We start from the raw sequence: 13,649 nt of genomic DNA on the forward strand, positions 1-13,649 counted from the left end.
GCATGTTGTGGCAGATGCATTGGAAAGACTGAAATTCAAGCATCCAATCAGGCAGCTGTTACAACAGACCAAGCAAGAACAGATGAGAACCTGAATTAGCGGGGTGGCTGTGTGACTGAAGAGAAGAGGACATGAGAGACTTGCAGAGGCAAAGCCAAGCAGGCTTTGCAGCTGATTGGATATGGGGAAAGCGGTGGGTAAAGGAGAATGAGGCATCAAAGGTAACTCCAAGGTTATGGATGTGAGTGACTGGAAAAATGGTGCTGGGGGTAATGGCAACAGGAAAGTCTGGAGGAGGAATACGTTTAAGGCAGAGGCTGAGTTCTGGTTTGGAGATGCTGATTTTGAGATGCCTAGAGGGGGACATCCTGGAGACAGCCTCCAGGCAAGTGATGAGTGACTGGAGCTTAGGAGAGGGATGAGGGCTGGGTGGGAGTCCTGCACAAAGGGATAATACTTGAACCTGTGGGAGGTGATGAGATAAGAGAGACAGAGACTGAGAGACTGAGACACACAGAGAGAAGAGACAGAGAAAAAAGACAGAAAGTGAGATAGAGAGGCAGAGACAAACAGATAAATGATAGAGAGAGACAAAGACATAGACATATCAGATACAGAGATGAAAGGGCAAGAGAAAGCAGGGAGAGAGAGATGTGAACAGAGGGAGATAAAAACAGAGAAAATGAAATGGAGAGACAGAGAGAAATGATACAGAGAGAAAAAGATATAGAGAGATAAGAGACAGAGATTGAGGGGTGAGAGAAAGGGTGGAGGTGATGGGACCAGAGGGAGATGAGAGACACAGAGAGAGAGAGAGAAAAGAGGGCCGAGTGCCCAGCATAGAACCCTGGGGGACCCCCACAGTTAGGTGGGAAATACAGTCTCCTTTGGTGGAGACAGAGAAGGAGCGGTCAGACAGGAAAGAGGACAACCAGGAGAGAAACCTAAAGGAGGGAGTGGTAGTTGCAGGGAGATAAAAGAGCATGAGTAACGAGGGATTTAGCTGCTGAGAGATGATGGGTAATCTTAGAGAAAGCCATGTCAGTTGAGCAGTAGCGCCTGGGTGCCAGATTGCAAGGGAGTGAGAAGGGAATGAGGGGGTTGGCAGTGGAGGCAGCAACAGGAGAAGATCTTTCTCTAAGTGTGGTGGGGAAAGTGAGGGAAAATATCTGGCCATTATTTGAGGAGACAGTAGGCTCAAAGAGGGACTGTTCTAAGCATGAGAGAGAAGCTGGTAGAGAAGGAGAGACTGAGGATATGGGAGAGGTGGAGACTGATTCCTGAAAGTGACAGGATGGAAGGAAGGCAGGAAGGAAGGAAAGATAGGAGGAAGGAAGAAAGAAAGGAAGGAAGGAGGGAGGGAAGGAGGGAAGGAAGGAAGGAGGGAGGGAGGGAAGGAAGGAAGGAAGGAGGGAGAAAGGGAGAGAGGAAGGAAGGAAGGAAGGAAAGAAGGAAGGAGGGAGGGAGGGAAGGAGGAAAAGAGGGAGGGAGGGAAGGAAGGAAGGAAGAAAAGATGGAAGGAAGGAAGGAAAGATGGAAGGAAGAAGGGAGAGAGGAAGGAAGGAAGGAAGGAAGGAAGGAAAGAAGGGAGGAAGGAGACAAGCATTTATTGAGTGTCTCCTATGTACCAAGCATTGTGCTAAGGTCTTTAGGAATATTATGTCATCTTATCCTCACAATCAGTCTTGGAGGTAGGTGCTATCATTATTTTACAATTGAGGAAACTGAGGCAGGTAGAAGTCAAGGGCCATAACTGGGAAGCATCTGAGGCAAGATTCCAATTCAGGTCTTTCCTGACTCCAGGTCCAGTGCTTAACCCACTGAACCCCCTAGCTGCCTAAGATCTAAGCTCCTTTACTCCTGTCTTGATGAGCAGAGATGGGAGAAAAGAACAGGATGGAGTTTTGAAAGAAGTTAGTGAGGTGGAGCTCACAGGAAATGGGCCTCTATTTTCTCAGCAAAGTAGGAGGCAAGGACATCTGCTGTGAGGGGAGGAGGAAAAAGACAAGGTTTGGAACAGCTGATGGGTAGAGTGGGACAGAAAGTCAACCAGGAATAAATAAAGAAGTTCCACCATGCAATAGCAAGGGCCCATCTGGGGTTCAATAAAAAATGTGTAAGGGTATCTATCAGCATGGTTGTGGGATTTCCTCCTTTTTAGAGGCAGCTAGGTGGCGCCACAGTGCACAGAGCACTGGACCTGGAATCGGGAAGATCTGAGTTCAAGTGACCTCAGACACTTACTAGCTGTGTGACCCTGGGCAAATCATTTAACCTCTGCCTCAGTTTCCTTGACTATAAAATGCAGAATAATAACAGCATCTACCTTGCAGAGTTGTTGTGAATTTCAAATGAAATATGTTCAAAGTGCTTAGCACAGTGGGAGGTATATAGTAGGTGCTATATAAATGTTTATTTCCTTTCCCATCGTCCATCTCAGGAGTGACAGCAGAAAAGGCCAATGGCAGAAGGAAACCATGCTGAGGATTGGCAGGGGGTTAAGCACCAGTAAGACAAGGGCCAAAAGAGTCTAGGGTACAGGTTGAACTGGTCAGCCACGGGGTCCATACTAATTAGAGAGGAAAGTAAAGCCCAGAGTAGGAGCGATAGAATAAGAGAACAGAGGGGGATAGAGGGAATGGAGACTCCGACGAGGACAAAGAACGAGTTTAGGAGATTTAGACAGAGGAAGAGATGGAAGGCCAGGAGAGTGTGGTCAGAGAAGAGGATCTTTGAGTTCAAAACCATGGAAGTGACACAGTTATGGGTGATGGTGAGATCTAGGCTATGACCATCCCTTTGGGTGGCGGATGTAGATTGAAGCGGCAGGTCATTGTGGTTGAGGAGGTCAAGAAACTGGGGGTCCAGGGTGTTAGAGGGGCCATACGCATGTAGATTTGGGGCTGGAAGGGACCTCAGTGGCTGTCTAGTTCAACCTACCCATTTACAGGGGAGGAAACTGAGGCATGGAGAGGTTACACAACTTATTCAAGGTCATGCAGGCTACCTGGTAAATATCAGAAGCAGGATGTGGGTCATGCTGGCCCCCAAGTATGAGGACAGGAGCTGAGCTGGAGAGAGGGAGTCTGTGAAGAAGGTAATGAATTCCTTACGAAAACAGGAATGGTCCCTCCTTAGAGACAATGGACTTCCCACTCCATGCCTTTGCATGGTTTCTCCTCCATAACTTTGTTCTGACTGTCTTTTAGAATTCCCCGATTTCCCTCAAGATGTAGCTGAAGCAAGACTTTCTACATAAGACCTATCTTGATCCCCTCTGCACTGCTAAGACGCTCCCTCCCTCCCCAAACTACTTTGTCTGCATTCTGTGTATATCCCGTATGTATTTATACATGGACATACTGTTTCCCCTTCAGAAGAACACGTGTTCCTTGAGGGCAGGAATGCCCAGCACAGTGCCTGGCACATAGAATTTGCTTAATAAACACTTGTTGATCGATTGATTCTTTGCAGAGGTAGGTGACTACGGACGTGTGATGTTGCTTATACAATCAGAGATAGCTGATGTATTCGCTGGTTTTGCTGACCTGCTTCTCCCTTCCCCAACCCTTTTCTTTTTCATTCTTTGTTACAAGAAAGAGCTGGTTGAGTAGGAAGCAGGAAAGGATGCATTTAGAAGGGAAGGTAATTTTAAAACAAAAGATTTCGATAGAAATGGAATTTTAAAAAAAATAATGGCAAAAAAAAGCCCCCAGAGAGGAGAGGGAAAGTGTTCTGGAGACCAACAGATCACAAGCATCAAAGAACTGGGCTAGGTGACAGATGGAAGGAGGAGAGGTTGCTGAGTGATGGGGTAGAGGGAGGGCCTGGGAGGAGATGCCAACTCCTCCTCCTCCTCCTCCTCCCGGCTCAATGTGTCAGGGCTGTAAGGGAAGGAAAAGCCAGCACTGCTGGACAGGCTGTCTTCTGGACAGCCAGGGTCCGGGGCATAAAAAGATAGAAAGGAGGAAGGGACATTTGTCAGTGATGGAGCAGGAATTCCAGAGGGCACGACAGAAAGGGAAGTCAGAAAATAAAAGGGCCTGGGAAGGGCTAGGTGAGGCGAATGAGGACAACGATACAGGGACAAGTAGCTACAGAAGGGGGCTTTAACCCCCAGGGGATGTCAGCTCTGAATCACTGAGATGAGGAGAGCAGGAAGATCGAACATCACCCGATTCAGGCTGAGGATTAAGCAACCTTTCCAAGCTCACATGTGAGCAAGCGCTCACATGGCGGTCAGAAAAAGCCATACAAGGACACTCTCAAGGTCTCTGAAGAACTTTGGAATTGATTGTGTGACGTGGGAGACACTGGCACAGGACAGCCCAGCATGGCGTGCCAAAGAAGGAGCTGCACTCTATGAGCAAAGCAAAATTGCACTAGCTTAAAAGAAACGTGAGATGCACAAATTTAGAGAATCCACTCCAATGTTCACATGGGCTACGTGTGTCCGACCTGTGGCAGAGCGTTCTGAGCTCATTTCGGTCTGATCAGCCACAGTTGGACTCACTGTAACTTGACTCTAGCAGTGATGTCATTTTGGTCCTCTGAAAATGAAGGACAACCAACCCCAGGTCACATGTCACAAAAGGGAGAATTTGGTCCAGGGACCTTCCATGGGCAGAGTCCAAAGATATTGCCAAATCAGGGTTTAGGCATCTGCGGAGAGAGACGGCTTCGACCTGAAGCTCAGAGAAAAGCTGGGGCTCACAGAAAAGAGGACCCCTGCTTCTCCATGATATCTGCCCTGCCCACTTTAACATGATTGTGGGCATTGTCCAATGAGATAATGCCTGGGACAGCCCTTTGACAGGAGGGTGGAGACATTGGCAACACCTGGCTGTCCTGGCCCTGCCTCCACAGTGACTGGTATATAATAAACATTATGGTAATGCCCCGCTTCTCCCCCTTACCCTCTGCTGTATCAGGGCATGTTTCCTCTCCATCTCCCGCTTCTCCACGGCGGAGTCGATAACTAGCTGGTCCAGCTATTGAAGCACAGAGAAGAAAGTTCTGTGTCACATCAGAGGGTGTCCTAAAAGTCTGCATTCATTCATTCATTCATTCATTCATCACTCAACAAAGTTCTGATAAAGTGTCTACTCCAAGCCTGACCACAATGTCCCAGAGAGACAGATGGGGAGGGAGATCCAGCCACGTCTGCCCCAACTCCCAGCCTCCCCTCCCCCCGTCTGGCTGTATCAAAGCCCCAGGCTCACCTCTGCGGCCAGCTTCTTCATGTAGGGGTCCAGCTGGTGTAAGAGGCTGTAACCCTGCTGGAAGAAGGCGTACTGCGCATGCATAAAAGACAGCATCTGTGGGATGAATGGTGGGGATGCTCAGCCCATACTCAGGGTGGGCACCTGAGTCTGGGGGCACCTCCTGCCCGCCCCCTGGGGTGCCACATGGGAGCACCTGTTTTGACAGGCCCCCATGCCTACATACCAGGCACACACAGTCCTGAGCATGTGCCTCAATTCCTCTGGGCCCACCTAGCACATGGGGCCAGCAGCAAGGGTCGCCACATGCCTAAGCACATATATCAGCATGTGGGGGCATAGTATGCACCCGACCAGGGTGGGCACAGGTCCAAGCTGGTACACACGTCTTACACACAGACATGACATGCAGCATCCCCACAACATACACATACACATACACAGAATGTGGCATTTTGAGAAGGGAGCAGGACAGGGTGAGGGAGGGAAGAGGGAAGATAAGCTCTCACCGCATCTAAGATCTCAAACTTCTTCTTGGCCTGAAGGACGTTGATCTGTAAAGACAGAGACAGACGGACAGAGAAGAAAGAAGAGAATATATCATCACAGAGGAAGGCCCCAGGGCTAAGGAGGCTGTGGAGGCCGCAGGAAGGAAGGCACCAAACCAGGCCAGCTCCCAGCCTAAACACTGCTCACTCTTCACTGTCCCCCAGGGTCGCTGCTGGTACTGCCCACCTACATCAAGTCCCAACCCAGCCTGACAATGAGAAAGGGCTCTCCATGGCCTCCAGGATCCCCCTCAGTCCCCCTAGCCCTAGGCTGCCATTCCCGACCCTTCCTAATCTGTCCCCTGCGCCACTCCCCACCTCTTGCCTCTGTCCATCCAGCCTCCTCCTTTCCAAGGACACTCCATACTTTGTTGTCCAGTCGTTAAGGAATGAACAATACTTCATGACCCCATGAACAGTCCATGGGGTTTTCTGGACAAAGATACTGGAGTGCTTTGCCATTTCTTTCTCCAGTGGATTAAGGCAGAGGTTAACTGATTTACCCAGGGTCACACAGCTAGTGTCTGAGGCCAAATTTGAACTCAGGTCTTCCTAACTCCAGGTCTGGCTCTCTATCCACTGAATTGAACCATCTAACTGCCTCCATACGCTATTCTAACCAGAAATAATAATAATAATAATAATATCAATTCTATATTATGTGTCTATTATGTGCCACGCACTTAACAAATGTTAGCACATTTGATCCTCACAACAATGTTGGAAGGGAGGTGCTATTATTATCCCAATTTTACAGATGATGAAAAAGAGGCTGACAGAAGTGAAATGACTTGCCCAGGGTCACACAGCTAGTAAATGTCTGAGGTTGGATTTGAACTCGGGTCTTTCTGACTTCAGGCCCAGTGCTAGCTGGCACATGCCTCACTCATTCCTACCTCTGGGTCTTTGCTTTTGTGCTTTTTTCATCACCTTATTTCCAAACACATTTCTCTCCCTCTCCCTTGCCCTCCCCAGAGAGCCATCCCTTATAACAAAAAGTAAAGAGACAAAACAAAAAAATCAGTTCAGCAAAACTGCCTGATACATCGATATGTGCCTGGTTGCACAACCATAGTTCTCCAGAGACCTGTGTCAAGACAGGAAGGAGATCTTGCCTGTGTTCTCTTTTTCATTGTCACTGGGACCTCCAGTCCCTCCATCTCTCAGTCTTTTCCCACGTCCTGATTTCAGCTTTGCCTCCCTTTCCTCCCTCATCAGTCTTGACCAAGGACTTGACAAGTTCCTGATTCTGTCCTCTGGAATCCACCTTGTCCTCCCCCTCTAGTGCCCTCTTACCTCCCTCATTAGACTTGGAGTGCCTTGAGGGCAAGGGCTCTTCGTCTCTCTAGTGCTTAGCACGGTGCCTGGTACACAGTAGGCACTTACTAAGTGTTTATTGATTGACTAAATCTTCATTAAAAGGGAAAGCTCTAACATGGAAGCTCCCTGCACTGATGAAATCAAAGGTCTAGTCAGAAAACAAATCAATTCTCTACCCCATCCACCATATTGATTGTTCTGAATCTTCTCTCGTCTCCAGATTCTTTTCTCTGATCACACCTCCAACACCCTAGCCCAAGTCCTCATCACCTCTCTACTGATTCCACCGCAATAACCTCTCCGCCTAAATGTCTCCCCTCTCCCAACCATCCTCCATACAAACAACAAAACAATATTCCTAAAGCACAGACCTGACCATGTCACTCCCCTAATCCATAACCTCCAGTTGCTCCCTATTATCTCTTGGATCAAATACAAACATGTCTGTTTGGTATTTAAAGCTCTAACCTACCTATCTCATCTTATTATATATCAACACAATTCATATACTTTACTGTCCAGCTAAACTGGCCATCTTCTCATTCCTCACATATGACAGTCTATCTCCCATCTCCATGCTTCTGTATGCAGGCTTTTTCCCACCCACCCACCCCCATCCTTGGAATGTACTGCCCCCTCACTTCTGCCTCTTGGAATTCTTTCAAAACTCCAAAAATCTGGTGAATACGTGGTCCCCTCCACCTAAGACAGCCTTCTTTCCTTTCTTCCTTTCTCCCCTTCTCCAAATCTTCCTTGTCAACAAATTCCATGTCCAAAAATTCTTCTGAGATCAACTCAGACCCCAAGGATCTCTCCCGGCTCTGAGCTCCTCCAGCACTGACTTACAAAACTCTCTTTTGACCCTGATCACTCAGGGACCTCTGCCAGCTTTCATATCATCTCCCTGTCTTAACTTTCTGGGTGAATCATCCATAAAGTGAGGGGGCTGGACTTAACTTCTCGGGGCCCTTCCAACTCTAATATTCTAGGCTTCTCCCTCTCCCTCCTCCAGCACAGTTGCTCCAAAAATACTGTGAATCCTGGAATGTCAGAGCTTGAAGGGGCCCCTAGCTAGAGGGAAAAGGAAGTCCAGGGAGAAGGACTGAGAGTTACCAAGCAGCAGAAGCTGCATGACTACCCAGGTCTTCTGCCTGCCTCCTACTCCAGAACCCCTTCCCCTAACTATGCCAGCTTATCCACTCAGATTTAGCATTGTGCCGTGCCAGGGCTGGCCCCAACTTGGAGGAAGCTGAATAAGGCTGCCATCCCCCACCATTCCCCCCATGCCAAGGACCCCTCACCGACCTGGAGCACATAATCCAGAGCCAAGTGGCGGAAGCATTTGCGGGTGAGGGTCAATGCTCCAGTGGCCTCCTCAACCTCATGTGGCCGATGCCGCGGGGCCTGCGCATTCTTCACCAGAGACATCTCCATGTCCTCTCGGACCTTGTCAAATTGTTTCTTTGTTTCTTTGAATTTCCTAACGTCACTGTGGAAAGCGGGGAGGAGAGGTCAGCCAGGGAGGGAGGGGGAGTCAGGGTAGAGGATAAGGTCTCAGACACCCTAAGACTCACTGTGTATGCTCCTGATAGGCATCGACTTTGGGGCCTCTGTTTTTCCTATCCAGAGAATGGTTAGAACTCCCCCTCCTCATTGGGAAGGGGATGTCCCAGCCATACTGACTCTGGGAGGGGTGGGGGCAGGGATTTGATCCCAAGTTGAAAAAGCCACATGAGCAAAGGGCTATTAGCTGAAGTGAGCCTGCTCTCTGCCAGGATGGAGCAAGCGTGCAAGGAAGCAAACCAATAACATGGAAAATCTGTTTTGCATGACTTCACATGTAACAGCAATATCATATTACTTTCCTTAATGTGTGGGGAGGGGTGGGAGAGAGGACAAGAATTTGGAATTCAAAATTTTCAAAAAGGAATGTCAAAATTTTTGCATGTGTAATTGGGAAATATTTAACAAAATAAAAATATAGGAAGGAAGGAAGAAGGAAGGAAGGAAGGAAGGAAGGAGGGAAGGAAGGAAAGAAGGAAGGAAGGAAGAAGGAAGAAAGGAGGAAAGAAGGAAGGAAATAAGGAAGGAAGGAAGAAGGAAGGAGGGAGGGAGAGGAAAGGAGGGAGGAAGGAAGGAAAGAAGGAAAGAAGGAAGGAAGGAGGGAGGGAGGGAAGGAAGGAGGGAGGAAGGAGGGAGGGAAGGAGAAAGGAAGGGAGGGAGGAAGGGAGGGAGGGAGAGAGAGAAAGAGAAAGAGAGAGAGAGCTGAAAGGATGAGGCTAGATGGACAAAGTGGGTCTACATCATGGAAAGCCTTGAAGGGCAAGTTATTCCATTTCTGTAGCAAAAAAAAGCAAAATGCTTTTCTCACAACAACCCTGTGAAGTAGTGAATATAAGCCTGATTAGCCCCATTTTACAGACAGGGAAACTGAGGCACCATAAGTGCTGTATTCAAAGGATCAGTGATTAAGAGCTGGAAGGGACCTTATAGGTCACCTAGTCCATGCGCATTCATTTTAAAGAAACTGAGGATCAGAGAGGTTAATTATCTTGCTTAAGGACACACAGCTAGCAACAGGATTCTAGTTCAAGTCTTCCCAACTCCAAGTCCAGAATTCTCTCCACTACCTTACATGCCCTAAAGTAGACTACAAACTCTTAGAGAGTAGAGATACTTCTCTTGTGTCTGCATCCCGAGAGTCCAGCATGTAAGAGGCATTAAATAAATGCTTGCTGAATTAGAGACAATGTAGTACGGTGAAGGAAAAAAAATGGAAGTAGAGTCCTGAGTTGGATTTGACTCCTAACTGGGTCATCATTCATTGATTCATGCAGCATTTATTGGGCCCCTCCTATGTGTTAGGTGCTGAGTATACAAAAGTCAACAAAACGGTGCCTGCCCTCAGGGAGCTTATATTCTAATGAGGCGAACAACAGATACACAGCAAACTAAATACAAAATATATATACCCTAACTTCCCACTAGCAGGTAGGGATGGAGGGCTCAGGAAATCTTCCCATAGAAGGAAGTACTTGAGTTGATCTTGGAAGAAAGCTAGGGATTCTAAGAGGCAGAGTGGAGAAGAGAGCACATTCCAGGCACGAGGGACCCTGCATTAAGGCACAGGGTGGAGATGGGAAGTTGTGCGAGGGGACAGCCAGGAGGCCAGATAAGTGGGAGGTTAGCAGAGAGGGCATAAAGGAGAGTCCTGGGCTAGAAGTGGAGAAACGAAGGCTTAGAGCCAGATGGTGGGGCACTCCAAGAATCAAACAAACAAGAGACATACGGAGATAGATACACACACACACAGTATGTGCATATACAGAAAAATATATGCACACAATGCACATATAGTGTGTACACGCATGCAAACACACATGCACACAGCACATGGCATATACAGTTTATATATACAGGCGAACATGCATGCACACACACAGTATATATCTACAAACACACTCATGCATGCACAAATGTGTACATACATGCACATGTGCATGCACACCATATGTGCATATCAGCAAACATGCATGCTCACACCTAGTCACACAATAGATCCGCAAATATACATATACACTAATATATACACACATGCACACTCAGTGTAGTGCAAACACATACATACCTATATACATGCATATATACTAGAAGATTTAAGAAAGATATTTCGTGCATGAGCTAAGATAGATCTTTCTGTGTATGTATATGTATTCATACATGTGTGTATTATGTTTTATATGTCCTCTGACTCTGAAAGTCCTTCATAGCCTGATTTCAAGCTTCCCTTTCTAAGTTTATCTAATATAGATCTTCTACTGTATGTAATGTATATTTGTGTATGTGTATTTGTGTTGTTTGGTCATTTTTAGTTGTATCCAACTCTCTGTGACCCCGTTTGGGGTTTTCTTGGCAAAGATACTGGAGTAGTTTGCCACTTCGTTTTCCAGCTCATTTTACAAATGAAGAAACCAAGGCAAAAAGGGTTAAGTGACTTGCCTAGGGTCACACAGCTAGTAGGTATCTGAGGTCAAATTTGAACTCAGGTCTTTCTGACTCCAGGCCTGATGCTCTGTCCACTGCGCCACCTAGCTGCCCATGTGTGTATTATTAGAGACAATTGTTCAGTCCCCATTAGCTGCGTCTTCATGACCCCATTTGGGTTTTCTTGGCAAAGATACTGGAGTGGTTCGCCATTTTCTTCTCCAGCTCATTTTCACTAGAGGCAATAGGGAGCCCCTAAGGATTCTTGAGCAGGAGAGTACCATGGTCAGCCCTGTGTTTAAGAAATACCAACTTATAATCTATGGGGAAAATGACTTGGAGAAGGGAGAGCCTGGAAGCAGGGGGACCTAGGAGGAGGCTACAGTAATAGTACGATGAAGAGCTGATAAGCCCCTAACCTAGGCAGTTTCCCTGTGTGAGTGGAGATATCTGGCCACTCTCTGGGCACAAGGAACGAGGGAGAAGAAAGGTCAAGAATGACTCCAAAGTTGCTAACTTGGGTGCCCAGGATGGCCAAGGATGGTGCTGGAGGTTCAGAAGAGGGGAGGGTTCGGGGAGAAGCTAAGCAGTCCTAAGTCTGAGAAAGGAGCCCTCAGCACATCTTAAGGGCAATGCCCAGTGATGTGTCGGTGAGATGGGAAGGGAGCTTGGGGAAAAGACCAGGGCTGGTTAGAGGGATCTGGGAATCATCAGCACAGAGGCAATCACTGAACCCATGAGAATGAGATCACCAAGAGCCACAGGTAGTATGGAAGAGAAGTGAAGAAGCCCAAGAGAGGAGAGAGCCCTGGAGGATGATCTTTGTGACCTTAAGCAAAACATTTCACACCTCACTTTCATGAGACAACCACTAAGGTCTCTTCTAGCTCTGAACTGACTCCCATGAATAGAAAGTGACCTGTCCAAGGTCACTCAGCAAGGCAGCATCCAAGCCAACCAAGAGAGATCTTCTGATGCATCTTTCCAGTTCACCCCTTTCACCCATAATAAAGGCATCTGGGTCTTCCTTGTGTATGTTTGGGTGGGAGGTAAGGGGGAAAGGGGGGAACTGGGAAGAGGAGGAGGAGCACCTTTGGGTGGGGGAGGGTGAGATGAGGGGAAAGGGAGTGGCTTTGGGTGGGGGAGGGGGAGCTGGGAAGGGGGGGAGCACCTTTGGGTGGGGGAGGGTGAGACGAGGGGTGAGGGCGTGCCTTTGGGTGGGGGAGGGGGAGCTGGAAAGGGGGGAGCACCTTTGGGTGGGGGAGGGTGGGCTGGGAAGGGGAGGGGGAGCTCCTCCGGGGGCAGGCTGAGCCGTACTCACTCTTTGACAAAATTGTGGAGTTGCTGCCGCACTGACCGCTGGGCCTGGTCAAACAGGATCTAGAAACATCCAAAAGGGAGAGATTTTGGGAAGACCTGGGAAGGGGAGTCTTTGCCTTCTGCTCCTGAAACATCCAGGGGGACAGGGAGAGATTTCTCCCCAAATCTAGGTTGTCATTCCCGAGGCCAACTGTCTCCTGACCTTCCTTCCTCCCCCCTCCCCCACCAGCTTAGACACTGGGCTTAGGGTCCAGCGCTCAAGCCAGGACTGTTCTTTCCTCCAGGGAAGGACCCCCGATGCAGTCTTCCCTCCCCAGACAAGGAACCTGCCCCATCGGGCCATTGTTCAGAAGCCTGACAACCTCCCGCATCTACATAAGGGCTTCCCCGCACGGCCAGCAGATGGCGCTGCTGCTTAGGGCTGCCCAGATGTTTGCCCAGCTTTGGGGCAAGGGGGTCTGTTTTTTCTCTCTGATTGGGGGTGTCAAGGGTTCCCTGGATAACCCACCAATCCCACTAAGCCTCTGTTCATGAGAACCCCTACATGGACTCATATGGGGGGGAGGGGAAGGGAGACAGGGTTGGAAGATCAGTGTTGCCTAGCGGATGTGAGCAGCTGTGTCTCAGCACCCGCCTCCCACCGGCCAAGGCTCACAGCCCACGAGTACCCACAGCTGCCTCAGTCCAGCCCCCTCCCAGGTGCACACAAATAGCCACACACTCCACCCCCAACTTTAGGACCCCCAACAGCAATGTAGGACAAGGTGCTCCCATTAGGGCAAGGGATTGTGGGATACTAGAAGAAGAGCTAGGATGGACCCTAGACACCATCTGGTCTAACCTCATCATTTTACAGATGAGGAGACTGAGGCCCAGAGAGGTTAGGGCACCTGCCCAAAGTCACACAGCTAGGAAGCAACAGGGTGAGGAATTCAAACTCAGGTAGTAGGACCCCAAGTTCATCATTCTTTTCCCCCTGTACCAGGCTGCCTCCTTGGGAGGTTGAAAAACATTGCCCTCTCCCACCTGAGGAGGGAATCAGGAGTGGGGGAAGGGGCTAGCCCTTGGCTAAGGGGTGGGTGCTGGGAAGGGACAGGACAGGAGGGGGGACCTCTGCTCCACGCTGGACACGGGGGCAGCCCCATCACTGTCTTGTAGCTCTGGGAGTGTTTATTTCTGAACTTCCCCTGCTGGGTGGGTGGGGAAAGGAGAGGGGGGGTTGTTTAGTCTGGGCTCAGGCTCCCAGGCTGTGTCC

At 48.9% G+C, this 13,649-nt stretch overlaps 1 protein-coding gene across 7 annotated transcripts in view; it reads right to left on the reverse strand.

The window, feature by feature from the left end:
- Positions 1-13,649, reverse strand: part of ACAP3 (ArfGAP with coiled-coil, ankyrin repeat and PH domains 3) — a 67,460-nt gene that overhangs the window by 27,586 nt on the left and 26,225 nt on the right. For 6 of the 7 annotated variants that reach the window (XM_027855430.1, XM_027855432.1, XM_027855429.1 and 3 more), the window contains exons 6-9: positions 8,396-8,579; positions 5,732-5,776; positions 5,223-5,318; positions 4,917-4,991 (exon numbers count right to left, since the gene is read on the reverse strand). In XM_027855430.1, the coding sequence (XP_027711231.1) occupies positions 4,917-4,991; positions 5,223-5,318; positions 5,732-5,776; positions 8,396-8,579 (400 nt within the window). Of the gene's footprint in view, positions 1-4,916; positions 4,992-5,222; positions 5,319-5,731; positions 5,777-8,395; positions 8,580-12,395; positions 12,463-13,649 lie in introns of those variants that run through there. The other variant, XM_027855434.1, reaches the window with a different exon arrangement.

This window comes from Vombatus ursinus, unplaced genomic scaffold (assembly GCF_900497805.2).
Source record: "Vombatus ursinus unplaced genomic scaffold, bare-nosed wombat genome assembly UNPS02010822.1, whole genome shotgun sequence".
Taxonomy (NCBI): Eukaryota; Metazoa; Chordata; class Mammalia; order Diprotodontia; family Vombatidae; genus Vombatus; species Vombatus ursinus.